This window comes from Xyrauchen texanus, chromosome 26 (assembly GCF_025860055.1).
Source record: "Xyrauchen texanus isolate HMW12.3.18 chromosome 26, RBS_HiC_50CHRs, whole genome shotgun sequence".
Classification (NCBI taxonomy): domain Eukaryota; kingdom Metazoa; phylum Chordata; class Actinopteri; order Cypriniformes; family Catostomidae; genus Xyrauchen; species Xyrauchen texanus.
In genome coordinates this window covers 7,134,641-7,157,345 of record NC_068301.1, presented here as the reverse complement: position 1 = coordinate 7,157,345, position 22,705 = coordinate 7,134,641, and the positions used below count along the sequence as shown (strand labels likewise).

General features: G+C 38.9%; 1 protein-coding gene across 2 annotated transcripts in view; it reads left to right on the top strand.

Annotated features, from left to right (window-relative positions):
• Positions 1-22,705, top strand: part of LOC127619846 (nectin-2-like) — a 183,794-nt gene that overhangs the window by 93,221 nt on the left and 67,868 nt on the right. The window contains exons 6-7 of one of the 2 annotated variants that reach the window (XM_052092861.1): positions 1,480-1,628; positions 17,122-22,582. In XM_052092861.1, the coding sequence (XP_051948821.1) occupies positions 1,480-1,628; positions 17,122-17,669 (697 nt within the window). In that variant the 3' untranslated portion in view covers positions 17,670-22,582. Of the gene's footprint in view, positions 1-1,479; positions 1,629-17,121; positions 22,583-22,705 lie in introns of those variants that run through there. The other variant, XM_052092862.1, reaches the window with a different exon arrangement.

The following is a 22,705-nucleotide window of genomic DNA, read 5'->3' as shown; positions in this document are numbered from 1 at the left end:
TGAATGCACTTGATTGTTTTTTAGATTTCCACGATATTGATTCACAAATATAAGCGGGCTGATCTGTTAACACCCTCACAGCAAGGACAGATGGTGTTCGTGAATATAAGTCAGACCGCATCTTGTTTCCAACACATGTGGCATTGATCTGCAAATCTCCTGGTCCAACTGTCCATAATTCTTGAAAATCTCCTATAAAAATGTATGTTGCACAGATTGAAAAGGAATCAGATTTTGATGGAAAGCCTGTCACTCCGCATCGTGCGGGTGCTTCTGCTCCATGTACCATGCATGGACCAATGCTTCTTAGTGGCTGAAAAAATTCCTGTCATTGAAAAATTTACTGCTTTCCCCTCACGATAGATTTTTCTATAATTTGTCCTCTGTGTACAACATGTGTATCATGCAATAGCTAAAGTGTGTAATTTTGCACCACAAATGGCAGCAAACGTAATTGCAAAAGCAACAACTGTTTTCAAACAAGTTTCCAGAACACTCCCTTCGTCTTCCATTGGTTCACAAACAGATATTCCTTCTTTGATAAATCTTCAAATGAGTACTTTTTAATAAAAACTAGGTATGTCATGGTACCGATACAGTGCTCACGTACTTGTCCTTGTCCTTGTAAACATGCTCTGTAAACATACAGTAAACATAAAAAACAGTACCATCTGATGTACGAATGTCACTGTGTAAACATTCAGCACACAAATTAAAATGAAGTTATGTCCTTGTGTGATTATTAAACCGATAAATATATAGTTTGCATGTGCTGCGCACTTCAAAGTGAATATTTGAAGCCAGTGTCAACACCGGCTGCTCATAGCTTTGAGAGCTCCTTGGCTCATAAACAGAAAACAGCATCATGAGCATTGCATGCTCTTTTTGTAGCAGATGACAGTGAGCAGAGTGCTAATTCACTTTGTAGCGTGAGTTTAATAATCACATTGGGTCACGTAGTGACCTGCTTTTCCAGTGTTGAGAAGCTACCGTCAAAAACGGAAAGTGCCTCATTTCAAAATAAAAGCTTCTGCCAAAATAAAATCTCAATATAAATTGAAAAAAGTATGCCAGAAATATATCACTACTGTGCAGTTATGTAATATTCACTGTAATACTATTAGTAGGACTAATAATAATGATAATAATAAATCAATAATAGTAATCTTATATTTAAGCAATATCTCGCATTTGTGATTCTCTGTTGTGCAGCACTTTATTTGACAAAATAACACCAATGTTGTATTTGGATTGTGCTGTGAGGTTTTGTATAATAATAATAATAATAATAATAATAAATAAATACAATAGTAAGTAGACAATTGTTCTATTTTCATTTGCTTAAAGATTTAATTATTTCATTTACTCAGACATAATTGTGAGGAAAAATTGGTATCAGGACATCCCTTATACATTTTTTTAACTTGACGCAAATATTAGCTTGAAAATAAGTGTATTTTTTTGTCTGATGTTCCTCAGTGTATCGGGTCAGTTGCCGGCTACAGTACAGGTGGATCAGAACCGGCTGTTGGTGAGGAATGTGGACGAAACGGTGAACACCACATTTGTGTGCGAGGTGAAGAACAGCCTGGGTTCTGGCAGGAAAGAGCTTGCCGCCACAGTTATCGGTGAGTACTAAAACAATGCAGGAATGTCAGTCATACGCACTGACAAGGTTTGTACAGATGTGTATCGCTTATATTATCGGTCTATGATAAATGTCAAAATCTTGTTCCAGACCGATAATTGGTTAAGCCGATATTTTTTAATGATATTCACACTTTTTAATTGGTTATTGGTTCTTTATTATCGGGTCTATGATAAATGGCAAAATCTTGTTCAAGACTGATAATTGGTTAAGCCGATATTTTTTAGGATATTCACAACTTTTAAGAGGTTATTGGTTCTTTAATATCGGCTCCGCAATAATGGAAAAATCTTGTTCCAGACCGATAATCGGTTAAGCCGATATTTTTTACAGATGGTCACTCTTTTTAATTGGTTATTGGTTCTTTATTATCGGGATTTATGATAAATGGCAAAATCTTATTCCAGAGCAATAATTTGTTAACCAGATAATTTTCCGATATTCACACTTTTTAATTGGTTATGGGTTCTTTATTATCGGGTCTGCGATAAATGGCCAAATCTTGTTCCAGACCAATAATTGGTTAAGCCGATATTCCGTATCGATATTTACTTTTCTTCTTAATCGTTTCTTCTTTAATATCAGGTCTATGACACATGGCAAAATGTCTATTTGTAAACATTCCACATAGTCACAATTTATTTTACGTGTCAATAATATTGTTAATGTTACTATTAAAATATATATAATGCATATTATGTTTTATTGTTGTAGTCTAATAATTATTTTGTTATTTTTGTGTTAAAAAGCAGAACTAGAAGTCGTTTAAAAATCGGTTGTGCATTTCGGACAAAAACAGTAAAATATTCAGTATGATATTGGTCATAAAAAAAAAGAATATAGGTTAACCTTTACACACACATAGGCATACAAACACTAAATGTGGGAGCGGGGTTTCTCCTTGCTGTTTAAATACATATTTGTCTCAGTATTCCTGCAGTCTTCTCTATTGAAGGTAGGCTTCAGAAGCCAGACGCTTATTTGGTGGTTGGGTTTCTGGTTGGCCTGCCTAATCAAATTTAGGGGGGATTTTCTCAAGAAGTCTTTGTTCTGTGCAACGTCACTTGGTGTGAGCCAGTTTGCCGGGTTGCTTTATATTTCTCCTTTTCACTTCTATTTTCCTCCCCATACCTAACATTTGTAGATGTCCACTGTATATTTCTTTAACCTCTCTTAACAAAAAACAAATTTGCTATTGTTCTTTCTTTCGCTGTTACTATGCATGCGGATATGTTTTTTATTTCCAAGAGCTTTGTTTCACTGAAACACACTCATACATTCTCTATCTCACACAAAGACAATTTTTTTATAAGCACTGATGTATAACACAGTTTTGATGGTCCATTTCTTGAACTGTTAGTCTGTTGTCGATCAGCTACGGAGCCCTAGCTCTGCAAAGTGGACACGTGTTGGCCTGCAAGCCACATCGCTTTTGGCACTTTCTCATGCCAATGCAAGCGAGTGCAAGAGCAACATTTAGAATCCGTGGGAATCCTTTTGGAGATTTCAGTTGTCTTGTGGGAGAACAAAGGCTCTTTGTAGGCGCACTGTAGCGAAAAAGTGTGGGATGTTGTTCAAATGTTTTTTTTTCTCTCTTTTGACAATGGTAGCACAGGGCAGAGTCTTATCACAGTCATAAGGACGCCTGGTTCTCTTTTCACAGTAACGTTCATGCTCTTTGATACACTCAATCTTACACTCCCAAAACCGTTGAGACACAAAAAATGCAAAAAACTGTCACAGAGGCTGAGTGACTGTTTTGTGAATGATCTAGTTGTCTGTGTGATTTGTTATTTTTTTCCCACAGCATTGCAACTTTTAGCCCTGGTGAAAAGACCAGCTTAGACCAGCATGAATTTCAAGATCTGATCCAGACTAGTTAGTAGTTCAGGTATAGCTCATCTGTTTAGGCATGTGTGGGACTTAATGCCATCATGGTGATAGATTTTGAGACAAATGTGCCTGTGACAGAGAAATACTCTATAGTATGTGTAAATACTATAGAGTAAATACTTCAAAGCATTTTTAATATTGCGATTGGTTACCGTGTTATTTTGTGTGATATATTAAGTCAGTGCTAGCTGGTTTAAGATGGCCAAGCTGGTCTCCCAGCATGACCAAGATCAGCCAATTGGTGTCCCAGGCTGACTAGCTAAAAAGTGCTCAAAAAACCTCTAAAACCTTCAAACCAGACATGGAAGTGGAGCGTAGTTCTAGCGGGAAGACCAGCAGGTGTACATCATCACATCATTAGCTGGGTAACTCTTAGCCAATCGCACGTAAGCATTGCTTTATAAGTCCGCTCACAATCTATCACATTGCTGTTTCGGTGTGCTAACTAAATCAACTTGGTTGATTTAACTGTACAGTATGCAAGCAGTCACATTGGCCAAAATACACATCCCTAATTCACATGCATACATGAATGTCACATTACGATAAAGCTCTGCAGATTGTAGAAGAGACTTGTGGTGACACAAGAGAAACTTGAAGACCCAGTGGTCTTGCAGGAATGAGACAGGGGTGTTTTAAAGAAGAACATCCCCTGGACAGAATTCCCTGCAAGTTGCAATCACTAGTTATTTTGCCTTCTCGCCCAAGGAGTGAGTCCTTGGGGTGAAAGGAGACCTCAGCTTGTGCCAGCAAACAGACTAATCATACTGCTTGCCAAAAAGGAATGTTTCCTCATTTCATTCCCCTCCTCAGCCATTTTGAGAAAGCAAATGTAGAAAACTAAAAGCTTTCATTGTAAACTCTTTTGGGGGGATTTGAGGGGCCATTTAGTTGCCTAAATTCTTGGCTGGATCCCAGAGCCCTTTTTTGAGGTTGGAAGTAGCTGCTCTGAAGGAAACCTAAAATGTAATCCTGCAGGAAGACGCAAGCATACATTTGCATGCAAAACTTAAAACAACACAAAATCCCCTTCCCTTAGGGCACAACACTGCTGAAAAGACTAAAATTTTTGGCCACCAGTTTATGTTGTGTTGTGGATGATGCTGTCCTCACCAGGCTGTTTAGCAAGACATCAAGCTTATCAGAAAGACCATGCTTGTTGACCAGTCTGTCAAGCTAAGTTTTGTTGGTTAACACTGGCGCATTGCAAACATTAAGCCTGATCTCATGAAAATTCAGTGACTTTTTTTGAAAAACATTATCTCCAAAAACGCAGGTGGCTCCTTCACATTTCGCAGCATTTCCAAGATGAAGTTTAATGTAAATGCTCTCGTTTATGCTAGTTTTTAATCAACTTGGGTGTGTTCACACTTGGCTGGTTTGGTTCGATTAAAACGAACTCTGGTGCGATTGCTCTGTTAGTGCGGTTCATTTGAACAAGTGTGAACGCTGTCACACGAACCTTGGTGCGCACAAAACAAGCGGACCGAGACCACCTGAAAAGTGGGTCTCAGTCTGCTTCCAAACAAACTCTGGTGCGGTTCGATTGATATATGAACGCAACATGGACCAAAGACCTAATTTGCCTAATACTGGAGTGGTGGTGGCGTAGTGGCTAAAGCACAGGGCTGTTAATCAGAAGGTCGCTGGTTCAAACCCCATGGCCACTACCATTGTGCCCTTGAGCAAGGCACTTAACTCCAGGTTGCTCCGGGGGGAGTGTCCCTGTAAATGTAATACTGACCTCAAGCATACCTGGTTTGTCTCATCATAGGAGCTATGTTTCCCATTACAGTTCGGTACTTTCATCGGAACCGCCCGTCAGCTGTCCTGGCAGCATATCTTCGTTTGTGTGTGCAACGGAGGAATTCTTGGCACTGTTTTGACTCCTTTACACATTTTATTGGCTCTTTGTTTGTTCTCAGCTGGTAAAAATACCACAATATATACATCCAACGAGTGCATTTCGCCCAGCAGCCAGCATTGTTTTGAAGGATCGGCAAGTTCCATCAAAAAATATACGTCAGAAAAGCTGTCCAATCAGGTTGTGACTTTTCCCTGATGCCTTTGGTTTTGTATCGTTAGGTTCGGTGTTAAAAATGCCAGTGTGAATGCCAAGCAAACCAGGCTTTTCTTTTTTGGTCCGGACCTAGAGAACCGAACTACAAGTGTGAACACACCCTAAATCTACCTACATCCCTACCCTTAACCTTTAACCTAAACTTAACTGATACAGTAGTGTCATGAAAAAGCAAATGTGAGATAAAAAAATGGAATTGCTGAAGCAACCACTTCATTTTGTGGTGTTTCTTTGACACTTTCATCTCGACCCACGTGCTCTTCAAGACTTGTACCTTGGTCCTTTGCATCACAAGTTCAACACTATATCTATTGAGCATCCACGTAATTTGATCAAGCTTGTAAATGTAGTTGGTTATGTAATGCAATCATTAAAATGTATTGCCTTAAGAGTCATACACTATAGTATAGTATAATATAGTTGTGTTATAACTGTTCCCCCATTTTTATAAATGTCTTTGTTTTTTCATCCTTGCTTAAGCTGGTCTTTTCAGCAAGATCGACCATGGATATTCAAATTAGGGGTCAACCGATATGGGGTCTTTCAATGGTTTATTCTAAAATTATTACATTTGGCCGGCCCAATCACAATCTACTTACACTTATAGCTTCAGGGCTTTCATATCGTATCAAACAGTTGGTCCAGCTCTAGAGATCATACCTATACTGTCATAAGCCTTACTGTGTGAAAACAATGACTGAAATTTGGCATTTGAGATAAGATGCAAAAACCACATTACCACATTCTGTAGCCGACACTGGGATGTAGCTTATCACCCAAAGCTTAGCGAGAGAAAATCGAGACCATGAGAGACAAAGAAAGAGTCAACCAGAAGAGATATCACCCTGCCAACATTAAGTGAATGTCAGAAACTTGTGCTGCCAAGATTACCTTGCTTTCAGCCACTTTCCATCATTAGGGCTCATTACAGAAACTAGGGCTCACTACGGAAACCTTAGGGCTCACCAGTAGAAACATTAGGGCACAGTAGGGCTGCCTTTTTCTTCGCTTTGATCAATTACTGAATAGAAAGCCAGCCTTGAAAGGAACTTTCTGGTGGCTGCCTAACTGACCTGGCATGTTTCTAATGATTTAATGATTTATTGGACTGCCCTTAAACAAGAAATGAATAAATAATCAGGCAAAAAAACAATTAAGTATTTATGAACATTAGTAGCCATTTAGATTAGACAGCAACACTAAGTATTAAACTGTTTAGTCTCAATTATTTCTTTATAATTTATAACTTTCTATATTTGTAACAACTATATATATATATATATATACTGTGACTTGCCTTATTCCTTATTTTGTTGTAAAGAACAATAAATATATCATCAAAGCCATGTTATGAAAATTCTGGGTCAATGCTTACTCTATCCCTTTATGTTAGTCACTCGTAGCCTGTTAAAGATGTATAAGATAATGCATTACAGTGTCTGAATCAATGCAGGCTTACTCAAAATCTGCCTTTTTACTGAGCTCCACGCTCTCTTAGCAATTCCATACACATGTCGGAGACTAGAATTTGCTATATCACATATACTGATGCTTTAATATTCCAGAAACAAAATCCTCTCCATTTCAACCAGATGGAGTCAACTGCATTTTTCATAAACATTTAGTTTTAGACTCTCATTACTTGGCTCGATTTTCTTTCAAAAATAGTCCTCCTTCTGAGCAGATTATGACAAGTGAGCTATCTCTTTGAGAACAGAAATGGGGCAATGGAAAGTTTTTCAAGATTTTGTACTGATGTTGACGCTGATGTGAGGCAGATGCAGTTGCTGCCTTCCTAGAAAATTTGTACTTACAAGCTCTGAAGTGATTTTGGTCTAAAAAATGAAAGTAGTGGGAAATTTCACATTCTTTTCTCTCTTTTACATTTACTGACAAGCACATGAACATTTTTTAGCACTAATGCAATACGTTTAAGAGCAAAGGATGCACAATGGATAGGATCTTATCATTCCGACATGAGGTAGCAAGTGAACTGTTGCACTGTAAAATATACAGTGCTATGAAAAAGTATTTGCCCCCTTCCTGATTTCTTCTATTTTTGTATATTTTTTCATACTAAATTGTTTTAGATCTACAAACGAGATATAACATAAAACAAAGGCAACCTGAGTTAACACAAAATACAGTTTTCAAATATAGTTTTTTTATTGAAACAAAAAAGTTATCCAACACCTATATCACCCATGTGAAAAACGAAATGTCCCCTTAAACTTAATAGTTTGTTGTGCGACCTTTAGCAGCAACAACTGCAACCAAAGGCTTCTGATAACTGCAGATCAGTCTTTCACAATGCTGTGGTGGAATTTTGGCCCAATCTTCTTTGCAGAACTGCTTTAGTTCAGGCACAATGGAGGGTTTTCAAGCATAAACTGCCCGTTTAAGGTCCTTTCACAGCATCTCAATCGGGTTCAAGTCAGTATTTTGACTAGGTCACTCCAAAACTTACAATTTTCTTCTTTTGAGCTATTCAGAGGTGGATTCACTCCTATGGTTTGGATTATTGTCTTGCTGCATAATCATGTCACACTTGAGCTTCAACTCACGGACTGTTGACTGGACGTTCTCCTTTAGGACTTTTTGGTTGAGAGCAGAATTCATGTTTCCCTCAATTATTGCAAGTCGCCCTGACCCTGAAGCAGTGAAGCATCCCCACACCATCACACTCGCACCACCATGCTTGACTGTAGGTTTGATGTTCTTCTTGTGGAATTCTGTATTTGATTTACGCCAGATGTAACGGGACGTATGTATGCATGCTAGGGTTATTTGGTCATTTTACAGTAAAAATATCCTTAAAAATAAGATATTTTTCACTGAAAAGCAAAACGACATAACATATTAAAGCTTGTTTTATGAGAGTTAAGTGAGGTCTTGGCCTAAAGCAAGAAAAAAAGAACACATTTGCCAATAAAAATACATTTGTTTTACTTTTGAATCAAATTTCTTAATTTGTTTAGGTGTAGGCTGGATCAAAATATAGATTTTTAGATTAACGGCGACCCTCATTTGAAAAATCTGTAGAAAAGTTAGAAGGTTCCTTGTATAATGTAAAGATACTTTCTTTCATATGTAAGCGAAATAGCAGTATAACTGAAATATACCCAAATAATTTGCAATTAAATTAAAATGTGATCGAGAGCTTGCGAATCGGGATCAAATCCAATCTGGAAATCTGTATAGATACCCAGCCCTATTTTGATTATTTAGATTTTTAGATATGTTTTACTGCAAGACAAGACTAAAATACCGAATATGAAAATGAATTTTTACTGTTAAAAATATAAGTAATTACAGGATCCTTTTACAGTTTAGCCTGGCTTAGCCGAACGATTTCTATTTCTTCCTCAATCCTGCTATCGCTCATTATTAGTCATTACCTGAGCTTTCTCTATAATAAACCTGCGCTCTGCATGTGATAATTTTATTGGGAGATATCAGCCTCATGTTGAAGACCCAAGACCTGATGAGGTTGTTGGGTTTTTTTTTTATCCTGATGTTATAATCCACTCAGCCATGCTTATGGCCCGGGTCTTTGATCTACAGTGCACGTGGTTACATTCACAGGACAAAAAAAATCTTGATAGGCGCCCTGGGATTATTGCCTGCCACAGATCGAAATTGAGAAACGTACTTGTCAGAAACATCCACCTCCTCCTCTGGAGAAGCTCCACCGCCCAGCTCTTTAAGCCTAGTGTGTGTGTGTGTGTGTGTGTGTGTGTGTGTGTGTGTGTATGTATGTGTGGGTTCTAGCCGGAAAAAGAATGTCTCTGACAATAGGGTTAATAGGATCTTCTCAAAGCCCAATTATACATTGAATTGTGTTTGATTTAGCACCTTTTAACAAGTGTTACACATGATCTAGTGATGTACATGTCCCATTATACAGTAAATTCCTTTAAATAGAGTTGTTTGGTTGTTTTCTAGTAATTAGAGAAGACTTTGCATAGTTGTTATGTGGGGAAGTTGTTACGTGGGAAGTTGTTACAAGGGCTATATATCTGAAACTAAAGGTTTTGAATCAGAAATCCAATAACACAAATGTGTGTTTTCTCTTGCAGTGGTTTTATATGTTGGTTTCAAACACCTAGTTAAAAACTATCCTCCAAAAAGAAATGTCAATGTCATATTTATGCTATAGCTGATAACTAAACAATTGGGATACTTGAGAACCATACATAGGGCAGTAAAATTCACTAAGGGTATGAGGTGTGAGGTGTGACAACTAGTCCCGCTCTCCCCTGTCTTGTTTAGATGTAGACAGATTCAAGTCTTGAAGGCACAAGTGCCTGTATCACCTTTGGCAGCACCATTAGTGGTCGCCATGTCACCTGTCAATTAACTTGAGCTTGAGGAGGACAGCAAGAGGGGTCATTGTAAGCTCAATGTGTATGCCCTGAGCTCTCCAATAAATCAATACAGGACATGTGAGACTCAGTAAGGGAGGGGCCACCTGGGGCCCGAGCTGTGATTTGAGTCTCTCCTTTACAGTCAAAAGAAACATTATCGGTCTGTGTTTGCTCTATCCATCAGCTCTCCTTTTGTACTGTCAAAGACCTGTGTGTTTTAGCAGAAATGAATAAAAAATATAATGATCGCTTTCACGCAGTGCGTGTGCAGATCAGTTTGGAATGCTGCTGTTGCTTGATTGATTGATTGCTTGCTTGCATTGAGGTTGCAGTTCCACCTGAGGTAGTTGTTGTGTTATTTTATAGATGGCAACCATTTATAGTTGACGTAGAGTGAAAGTGGATGCCTGTTGTTGCATCTCAGTATAAAGTTGCAATAAGTATACTGGTGGCAATCAATCTGTTGAATGTCTAGTGGTCTCTACCTGCAACCTATAGAGTGCAGAAAAACATGGATAATTGCACAAAATTGCAAGTATGAAAGCAGTAATTATGTTTGTGAATCCCATGGCTTGGTAAAGGTGCTGTCTTGGTGAATAGAGAATAACGGATTTATTAATTCCAGCTGGGATTTTAATGACGCAAGTATATGCCATCCTTTAGGTGCTATTTTGGTCTTTTCTATTGTCTGTATCTAGAACTTTGTGTATGCAATGATGGCCAATATTCCAATGCTTTGTGGTTTAATAAAGCCAGTTTTCTAATAAAGTGGATTAAATGTCATTGTTGAGGGCTGTTTTTAATTTCTGTTTTATTAGATAGAGTATGTGCGCTACCAAGCAACAGATTCTAGCTATATGTGCGCAGGAAAATGGAAATATGGACTTAAATGTCGAACGGTTTTGTAGCATGCCATTAATGGAGTGTATCGGAATAATAATATGCTGCCTTAATGGTACTTGAGGAGCATGGCGGACATGCTAAAGGTCAGGAGAGTTGGAGAGGTGCTTTGTCTGCAAGCCCATCAACATTCTTAGACAATAATGACCTTTAACATCTTCCATGATTCTCTAAGGCTCACTCTTATGTGAATTGTAGGAGCGCAACGTTTTTCAATAACACTCATAAAGAACACTTGTGCTAGTAAATTCAGTGGCTTAATGGTTTATTTGCCCTGCAGTAGATCGATAGGCGAACTCTGGTCACCTGGCAAGACTTCCCCAAATGTTGCTGCTTTTTGCTGGCCAAATGCCATAAAATGTATTACAGTTGAAATCTTAAATGACATTTGGGTACCAGAGTTGAAAATGGCCAAGACCTTAAACAAGGTCACCCAAAAGTGAAAATTATTGTCATAATTACTTTCCCTCAAGTCATTCCAAACCTGTATGACTTTAGATCATGAAAGACTAAATGAGAAATGTAGAAGCAGCTCTGTTCTGTGTAATGAAAGTGAAAGGGGACCTGGGCTGTCAAGCTCTGAAATTAAGAAAAAACACCATAAATGTTTCATTTAAGTAGTCTATACGACTTGTGCGTGATATTCCAAGTGTTCTTAATACATATGATAGCTTTGTGTGATGAACAGTCTGAAATTTAAGTTTTTAGATGTTGTAGCCCTTTGCAGCTCTCATATCCACATATTCAATGCTGCTGTATTGCGCGATTGGTTATCAATGACGATTGGTCAACGTGTAATGGTAGCCAGCTGGTAGGTAGCTGTGCAGTGTGTTTTGTATTCTTTTGCATTGGACTTCGGTACTTTGAACAGTTATATTCTGAGTTTGAAATTTGGTGATATAGAAATAATTGATTGTACATTGACCTAAAGCCAAGGTATGTGTCGCCTCTTCACAGAAAAGTTGCACAATCCGTTTTTGTTCCCCTAAAATATGAATGTGACAAGGAGCGATCAGGGGGCCTGGGTAGCTCAGTGGTAAAGACGCTGGCTACCACCCCTTGATTTCGCGAGTTCAAATCCCAGGGTGTGCTGAGGTCTCCTAAGCAACCAAATTGGCCTGGTTGCTAGGAAGGGTAGAGTCAACCTCCTCGAAATACTTTTAATGCGGTTCGCTCTCGGTGGGGCGCGTGGTGAGTTGTGCGTAGATTGACGCGGTGGATGGTGTGGGTCTCAGTGGCGACGCGCCCAGGGTTGATGATCTCGGACGCGGAGGCCGGATTGAGGCAAGTCACTACGCCACCACAAGGACTGAGAGCAAATTGGGAATTGGACATTCCAAATTGGGAGAAAAAGGGGAGAAAATCCAAAAATTTAAATAAAAACAAATGAGCAGGAGCAGTCAAGATGTAACATAAGCCAGTTGTTTGGTCTTAGCCAGAAATATGAAGCAGTGCTGTATCTCTGCTCAACCCACCTGTCTTTTGTCTCACAGTTTCAGAGTTGGATGTCAGCCGTAGGGTTCACGTATACTGCCAGCCCAATGAATAATGCATCCTGAGCTGTGGCATCTGGCATAGATAGCGTCAGAGAGAGTGAGGTTAAGAGAGATTGTTGATGTTAGCTGGTTGTGTAGTTCTGTGTTTGTCTACCCACTGTCACAGGCCTGCCCAGAGAAACATTTTAGTTGCTCTTTCATAGCTCGGGAGACACATGTCCTCAGTTCTGTACTACTTAAGAATCAATTTAGTGTTCATAAAATTCCATAGAAGAAATACAAATAGACACAAAGAAACAATTATTAACATACAGTAACAATATAGAGCTATAAAGTAAATATACATAGCGTAGTTTAGCGTATAGAATAGCTTAAATTGAAAATTCTGACTTTTGAGTGCAGATTTTGGTTTATTGGTTATCTGAGCACACTTGTTGAGATCTCTTCTGAAGCTACAGAAGACTTTTGTCTCGGGAGAAAAATCTGAGAAGCAGAATACTTAAGCTAAAGTGTCCATTTGCTCTACATGTAGTCTCATTACTGTCTAGGAGAAACAACTGAGATATTACAAAGATATGTGATTTTTCTTTCTTCTTGGTGTGTTCAGTTGAGACTCTAATGCAGTGGGCAGAGAGAAAGATGACAAAATGAAAGTTGTAGTGGGGAGTGCTATCTTAACAATGGGCTCTTTTAGCACCTCTCTGTTTGTCTATCTCTTGAGACGGGTATAAAATAAACCACCGGAGAAGCAAAAGAAAGAAAACTAAGGCTTCAAAAAAAGTGTGTGGGAGAGGGGGAGATTGTGTATGCTTGTAATATTGCAGGGATTGTTTCCAAGATGTGTGGGAAGATATTTAATGTATATCCTACATGTTCACATATATATTTTCTTCAGTACTGTGCTTTCTTTTAGGAAATGTTCTTCACTAATTTTGTAGACCACAATGTGAAAGGATGTCTTAAAGGGATAGTTTACCCAAAAGTACAAATTCTGTCATTTACTCTCCCTCATGTTGTTCCAATCAAATCCTTTTTTTCTTATCCATGGAAAACAATGAAGTTTGGCAGGATGTTGGCCTTAAGGGAGTTGCACACGGACGACATGGTGCATTCTAAAATCGAAACAATTGTTTTATATGAAACAACACACCAACACCTCCGATTGGCGTCTGCCGGTGGCACCCAGCTACGGCTCCGGAGACTGCCTATAAACTGAATCGCATTGACGTGCCCCGTGTTTGATACCTGTGCTGTGTCCTAGCCGCAATGCGACACTGTGTGGCGCTTCTTGTCTGGTGTGCGACCACCTTTAGTCACCATTTAGGATGGGAACTCTAAGGAATTTAACAATTCTGGTTCCAATTTCTATTAACGATTCTGGTTCCCTAATAATTCCATTTGCAATAATTTTAGTACTTTTGAAAAATAAATATTTGGAAACCAGAAATTCAATTCTTATTGGATTTACAGCACTCAGCAGTCTGTTCCTAAATGATAAGATCATTTTATGTTTTAACAGATACGATTCTTGTAAAAGATGTGTTCACACACACTTTTAATTACTGTATTCATTCATTTATTTATTTTTATCAGCTTTTTTTCTCCCAATTTGGAATGCCCAGTTCCCATTACTTAGTTGGTCCTTGTGGTGGCAAGGTTACTCACCTCAATCCAGGTGGTGGAGGACAAGTCAATCTGTGCATCTTATCACGTGGCTCCGCATGTGGAGGCTCATGCTATTCTCCACGATCCACACAGAAATTACCATGCGCCCTATTGAGAGTGAGAACCACTAATCGCGACCACAAGGAGGTTACCCCATGTGACTTTACCCTCCCTAGCAACCGGGCCAATTTGGTTGCTTAGGAGACCTGGCTGGAGTCACTCAGCACACCCTGGATTCTAACTCGTGACTCCAGGGGTGGTAGTCAACATCAATACTTGCTAAGCTACCCAGGCCCACTAATGTGTGTCTTTAAATACACATTGTTAACACTGGTCGCACTGTTTGTTTCATGCTTTAGGTTCAAAACAACTGGCTTATAAAAGTATTATGTTTGGATATCAACACTTATTGCACTGTATGTTCTCAATTTAGATTCAGAATATTTAGTGTGGTATTCTGTCTGCATTGATGGAAGAATTAATGTGTCGAAAAACAGAACTGAATCTCATAAAATTTATTTGGTCCAATATTTTAATAAAATGGAGCCGGTTCTTAACAAGAATCGGTTCTCTGTTCCTAACTGAATGGTGACTGAGATTTTTCATTTTTTATTTTTTCAACTTTTCCTTGAAACTACAAATAAAAGAGTGGTTTTAGGCAAAGCCTCTTGTCTTGTCTCTAGTAGCCTGAATCCATAATGACTCAAATTGTCATGGTAACAGGGGATATTGCGGGAGGTGGAAATGGTGATTGCTTGGCCGAGAGCAAAGGATAAGAGCAGAGGAGCTTAACGAGTACGTGTGCTGAGGGCTTTTTGGCCTTTCTGTACTGGGTAGCAACACTGTGAACTTTAGATGATTTTCTATTTGAGTTAAACAAACCAGAAAGCTTCAGAAAAGGTTTTTCAAAACCTCTAAGTAACCTCTAAGTGTCAAAAGTATTCAAATTTCATACATAATTCATCCCACACCGTTTGTGCTACAAAGATGATTATGTGATGCCTCACAATTGTGCATCTTGTTGAGGAGAGGTCTGCTATTACTTTTCTAAGTACTCTGACTTGAGATTTTCGCCTGATGGATAATAAAATGGGTGAAGACTTTTCAGAGCATAAAGAGCAACAAGAGTCATATTTAGGGACCAGAATATCATAGAGATTTAGGGGTCAGGACTATTTTGACTTGAGATAGTAAGCAACTGTTAAACACCTTAGTAACTGCTTGGCAACAGGTCCAAAAAAAAAAAAAATATCTTTGACCTTAAACATCTTAGAAGCCACATTACAACAGCGTAGCATCCTAGAAGTGTGTTTTTGTTGGGAAAGCACCACTTATATTTTCTTCAGTAAATGCTAAAATCATATTGAAATCAATGGATGTTTTTTTAAACCTATTTTAGCTTCTTACAAAACCCCAAACTTGTGCATTTTTCATAATTCTGTTCTTTTTCTACATGAACATGAGGTTATATTGTTAGCTTTAGGAGAAGCATTATTAATATATTGGGCTGTGTTGAAGGATGTTGCCAAAATCAATACAGTGGAGTTATGGAAAGCAATGTGTAACAGTACAAGGACGGGCAAGGTGGAGGCGGGAACCGGCTGAACAGTCAACGTAAATTTTATCAGAAACTCAACATAAAACAAACATAAACATAAGGACACACATGCAATGCGGTAGTGTCCGTCTCTCTCTCTCTCTCTCCTGAACAGGCGTCTCCGGCTGCCCATTATCAAACTCACTGAGTTTGAAGTGTCGCAAACACAGACGTATATTTCAATAAAAAATGAAGGAGTTGCACAAGTGTGCATACATGGGATTTTGGGATTTTCTGTAATGTGTAACTATACTGTGAACTTAAGATCTTCTACTTGAGTTAAACAAGGGACTGGAGTCATAACTAGGACCAGAATAACAGAGTTTTAGGGGTGAGCTCTTTTGACTTCATAAGTAACCACTCAACACCCTAGCAATTGCGTAGCAGCACACTAAAAACCATACAGAACACCTTAGAAACCACACACCAAAACCCTTGTATTGTGGCAACGAGTTTTGCATGGGGAAGCACCACTCATGTTTTTCAGAGTAAATTCATGTTATAAAATATTTAAAACAGTGGACTAGATGTTTGAAAATCCATTGTAGCTTCTTACAAAACCCCAATTTTTCAAAAGTCTGTTGTTGTTCTGCATGAACACAGTTAATATTGTTGCTGTAGGAGCAGCATGTTTAATATATTGAGCTGTGCAATATGGTGATGCAACCAAAATCAATGCTGTGGACTTATGGAAAGCAATATTACTTTTAAATTGCACACCAGCTCGGTCCGAAATCGTATCATTAAATCAAACAGTAACTCTAATTACTCCTCTCGACTTCACTGTTGACGCCCATATAGATATCACTGTCTGTGTACTGTGCAGTGAATTCCATGCAGACCCTATGGGTTGCAGCATGAAATGGGGTTAATCCTTCCTAAAGCAGGTGTTCACTTAGTGTTGGTGAGTTGGACATGTTCCTGGTATTGGATTGGAACACACACAGTTCTAAACAGTTAGCTGGCGTTAGTCAGAGGAGTGGGAACATCAAGCATTGTAATGGATTCCTGGTATAACTTACAACTCTTTCTCTTTGCATGACCATGCTGTAACAGTCATAATCTTAACCTCCCTACTCCATCTCTGTGTATTTTTCTCTTACTCTTTTTCTTTGTGTCCATTGTACCGTGGTGTAATTTAACCTGATCAGCTCCCAAGTGTAAGGAAAGGACCTTTTGTGTTGTTTTCTTAATCCGAAACCAAGAGAGGATCCGGCAAACTTGGCTCACACCATAGGACTTATAGCTGGGAACTTGGGGGAAACCAAAAAAAACTTTTTCACAGTCTAAACAGAACCACAGAATACACCACTACCAAAGGTGAAGGATAGCTACCCAAAGGCCTTCCTCCAACTTCCTTCTCACCAAGAAACTCTTGAGTATGAATGCAAATAACGGGGATCAAGAATGCAACTAATTGCCCCAAAAGTCCAATTCTGACTATTCCTCCTTTATGCCCCTCCCCTCCTCTACAGAATCAACAGAAGACCCTTCCAGTGCAGGCATTGTGGCGGGTGGCATTCTGGGCAGCCTCTTGGCACTCGTATTGGTCAGTGCATTGGTGACTGTGTTGGTGATGCGCAGTCATCGCCAACAGCAAGGGTATCCAGGCGACAGTGAGCAGGGAGGTTATGGCAACAAAACCCGTCTTTTTGGAGGCAAGAAGGCAAGCAAGAATGGCACAGGGGCCAACAACAATGGACCAATCTACACATACCGCGAGAGTGAGCCAGGAACCCTGGCGGAAAAATGCAACGAATTCCCACACTTGACCACCAGCACACCAACTGCTCATGACATCCTGCTGAGCGATGAGCTAAATGAGGCAGAGCGCAGGAAGTTTGATGCTTTCAACGACAGCATGGAGGAAGAAGAAGAGGACGAGAGGTATGATCGTTTTGGCGGACTGCCACCCAGCTATCAAATACATCGGCACGAGGACGAGTGCGCACCTTACCTTGACGACGACATGGAGTCCCAGCGAGATGGGTCCATTATCTCTCGGACTGCCATTTATGTCTGAAGGAGACAAACAGCGAGTGATGAAGGCTGATAGAAATATAATACGGCTGACTGATATTTACTTGACCTAAACTTGACCTTTTAATCAAAGAGACAGAGATTAATGTTCTGAGGAAACATGCCATCTAAAAAGATTAGAGCAGTGGAACCAGGGTGGTTCATGCTACTTCTGTGGACAAAGCACTCAATATCATTACCCAATGTATTGTTAATTCTCTCACCTCACAATGCGTAGTTTTATGAAAGATGTGACACAAAAGACTGACCACAAGTAAAAGTTGTGAGAGATTGTGATTGTTGTGTAACTGTAACCTCTTATTAATGCCCATTCTTGCAGGAATTCAGCTTTTAGTGGTTCCGTCACTGCATTGAGCACAAAACTTAAGTAAGCCCTTTTGAAGTGACTAGAAAGCCTTGTGATTATCCATAGAGTGTTCTCAATACTATGCCACGCTGATTATGTCATCCACATGGATGTTCAGAGTGGCTAAACAATTCACTAAACAACTGTGACCCAGAAGGCAAGACTGTTCTAAATAGTTTCCTGTCGATTTGCTCGGAACATTGTCTTTGAAAACAGCTGGATTTTTTGTTAGCTAAAAAAGCAGACAATGCACTGATTATTTCAGCATCTGGGATGTTCAATATGGTGCTGATCATCTCCGGCTGTGAATCCCTTCAATCAACACTTTTAACTCTCTCCCCTCTAAACGCAATCCAATTTTAAGCTCTCGTTCATTAATCGAATGTCTTGTTATGGTGAAGGAATTTTCTGAATTACTTCAGGAGTTCTAAACTGAGGTGTAATAATGTTTTTCCCTCCCTGTACTCTCCTGTCAGCCTCTGCAGAACAGTGTGTTCTGGACAATATTTAATTCAGAAGGCGGCAAAAAGTGTTGTGCGCCTGACGTGTGCATCCTAAGCTTATGCTCTAAGCATCCTTTTCCTGATTAATCCAGTTACATCAAAACCATAGAATAAGACAGCTAAAACTGCAGACAGAGGCTGCTCGTATGAGCAAACAAAACGCCCACAGCATGCCCTCACTGCTTTCCAACATAAACTTGCCGAAGTAGGTGGGATAAACCAAACTGTTTTGGGAAAAGCAGGAATCCTTTGACATCTTCACTAGAAGCAGATTAAGATGATTGAAAGGTATTGCTGCTTGGTGGCTAAGGCGACTGACGTGCCTTTGAGTGAGAGATTATTCGACTGCGGACTGCGGATGGACGGTGGCGGGGAGCTTTTATCCAGGCAGCATATGCTGCCAAAGTTCAGCAGAGTCCACAGTTTTGAATAGCTGCCAGCTGTGAAAAAAGGTCAAAGGGCAGACCGCACTTACCATATGTTCGGCTGCAAGATTAGGCCACTCGCTTTACAAACCGTAGTCCTCTAGAGCTGTTCAGCAGTTTGTTTTGAAGCCTTGCACACAAGCCAACTTTTACCAAAATGGCATTTCAGAAAGTTTGTTGATGTTTACAGTTATAAACTATGTGTGTGTAACCTTACAAAATGTGAGTGCATTCCAGATGTGCATCCATTTGTCTGCTGTGCTTGTTGAGCGCATGTTTTGCATAATATCATTATATTATAAGTCATTCATCCTTGGTTTCACAGCGTCGAGCCTTCAGCGGAGGAAGGTTAGGCTGATAATGACAAAGAATCCTCGTGCTGCAACACACACTCCAATGCGATACTACCCAGAAAGTATTCTGAATCCAGTAGAGCAGATATACAATGAGTAATTTGGAGATTATACTATCTGGACCCAGTGACTGGAAAGGCGGTAATTTCTATAGCCTACAGAGATGTTCACCCACGTTACAGAATTGCAAGGCTGTTCGTTTGTCCCACTCCCTAATAAGTTGCATCACTGAGCTAAAAAATAAGGATGAGAAAGCTACTTTCCGAGAGCTCCTCAGGCCTTGAAATGCTCAAGATAATGCCGACAACAAAGCCAAAATTTGGATAGCGAAAATGGGGGACTTACTGCATAAATGAATAGTGTGTTGTTTGCAGATGCAAATGTTTTAACTTCAGCAAACCTTTTAGTTTGAATCAGCAGCAGAAATACTCTTGCAGTCAGCAAGGCCTGTGGTGTATCTGTGGTGTATTTTTATTTGGGTTATGGCTATACTGCGGTGAAGGTTGTGTACATTTGACGTTAAAATGCTTTTAGAGACACTGAAAGAGCAATGTTGCCAAATCAAGTTTTCACAATTCTTAGTATTAACGTTAAGTTGCAACTTTGGAACTTTTCTGAATGTTATGGATAACAATGTTGATACAATGTTATCATTTGCACAATCCCAAGGCTACACAATGATTAAACATCAGTATACCAGTTACCAAGTAATGTTTGGTGATTAAAGATCCCATCTACTGTACCCATATGTGCACAATATTATAAAAACGTTTATTTTGATAACTCTCAAAAGTTGATCTAAGTGCCTTCTGGGATGTGTTCCTGCCAGATGAAAAATTGCAATCAAACGTAAAATACATAAACAATATTATGGAGAGAGGAAAAACACAATTGCCTAAGCATTGGCAAATTGCCCAGCACGATGCTCCTTAATTGCTTCGAATTAAGGTGCAAGACATTATAAACTGTGGATGACTTCCTTTGCTGATTTTAACTTGTTATTCACTCCAAATGTTATGTTGTCAAGTTGTAATCCTATATACTATATGTGTCCAAACCCTAGTGAGCTACCTACCTAGACAGCACTGCACCAAGCTCAGTCAAAAACCCCCAAAAATATAAAAATAAATGAAACAAGATGGTGGATCAGTCAAGAGAAATGTTGTTTATATATATATTCTTTTTTAGTACTGTGAAGTATCGATGAAAATAGATCAATCTATTTACAAAAAGTACTATTTTATGCAGAATTTGTGTGTAGTGTATTTGTATGCTTATTCAAGTATCACATATTTAGCTTAGCAACATACTCAAACTCTATTGGAATTAATTGTAGTCTCCTGTGCGCTACTATGCTAGAAATGCTATTTGTGTGTTGCTACCTTTGCAGAGCGTACAAAAATGGTTAAAAAGATTCCATTTCAGTTGGGATGCTTCCTCAGAAGCTAGCTGCCAATGTAGGCTCACTTGGTATTGGAACAGAACTGTTTATTAAGAACACTCGAACAGAACACTGTTGCCTAAAGTCAAACTTAGAGAGCCAATCAAGGCTCGTGTCTTGTTTCTGTATGTAAATAACGGCATTCAAAACAAAATGTCCACAGTGTAATATCACATCATATAACTGCTGTACTACTACAAGTCTTTCTATAAAAATGTGTGAGAAGGATTAATGCTGTTTCGTTTGTTTAAATATTTATTTCATTATTGCTAATAATAACTATCAATAGAAAAGAAAAACGTGTTATTCTGTGTGGTGTTGATGATGTGTATCTTAACATAACGTGACATGTCCTATGTTTGATACATATATATATATATAAATACTGTAGATGTATGTACTGTATTTATTTACCATCTGAAAAATCCAGTAAGAAAAAAAAAAATGTATCGGTACTGTGTAATAACAGATGTAGTGGTTGAATATGACCAACACCAAATATAAGTGCAGAAGTAGCATACTAGCCCAGAGTAGTCTAAAATATCCTCAGCTGCCTTTACGCAAGTGATTTACTTCAGTTAGTTGGGAGTACTGCGAATTTAGCAGATGCACACTAGTTAGGAACTGACACATGGCCTGTAATGGAAGTACAGTACAGATTAAAATTCGCACAAAGTTTATGCACTGACACACTGCCACCCCTCAACATGACATCAACACTAAACAAAAACACACATTTTACAAATTGACACATTTGACTTTTACCTTAGCTAAAAGTTGACGATGAATATCAAGAAAGCTGTTCAGAATGTCATCTTTCATCCCCCCCAAAAAAAGAAATTAAATTTTGCTTTAAGAAAATAAGGCCTATTTTTTGCTCTGTGACATTATTTTATATCGAGAATGAGATCTCATAATGATGGCAATTACAAAGTAAAACATCTGGACACATTACAGTAATGAGACTTTGGGGTAAAAAGAATGTGCTTCTTTGTCATTAAAAAAATCATAACGGTTCTAAAATGGGCTTTATTTTCTTTGTGCAAAATATAATTTTAATCGTTTCATTTTGGGGTGAAATGTGGACCCTATTTTTGTGAGATACACCCTTAATGCCACCCTGCACACACTGTGGATGCCAAGGATTTGATCTCCACAGTTAAAAGCGACTTGAGGACCTATTACACTGACGCACAACAGTATCATCCTATTTCATACAAGACAAGATTTCTTCATTCCTCACTGGTCATCGGGTTTTATAACCCTGAAAGATTCTAGATGAAGAGGGAACCGCTGGGCAACTAATCCTCTCTGAAAATGGTGCCAAAATGGGCGAAACACTGCTGGGTTAAAAAACTATGTTTCTGAGATGCCATTATGCATTAGCCTGTCCGCAACCACTACTTCTATTTTTTGAAAGCAGAAATGGGTTATGGGATTCCCAGTTTACATTCGCCTCTAGTCCCAAAGCAACAAAGAGCCATTAGGCAAAATTGCGATTCCACACATGGCATTTTTATGCACTGTTCCCTCTCATCAGCTACTTGTGAATGCTATTAATAAATAAGAGAACTAGCAAACGCATTACTAATTGATGCACAACCCTGAATTACCTCCACAACATTCAGTTGTTTTGCGTTTTGCTTGCTGCTTTTTTGTTTTTGTTGTGTACAATATATGGTTTAGATATATAAAGTTTTTCCACAAATTTAAGGTAAAAAACTCTAACATGTATGGTGTGTTTATTTGGAGGCAGAAAAAAAAACAGTGTATATACCAAGCCCATGTCCTGTCATATTAATTTTGTATTCTGGTTGTAATTAAAACCTGGTGGATTTCTAATTATTTTGTCTAGCGTGTGTTTGTTGACCTCATATTTTCTGCAAATGTTGTTTTTAAAGGGATAATACCCCCCCCCCCCAACTGTACTTATCCTCATGTTGTTTCAAAC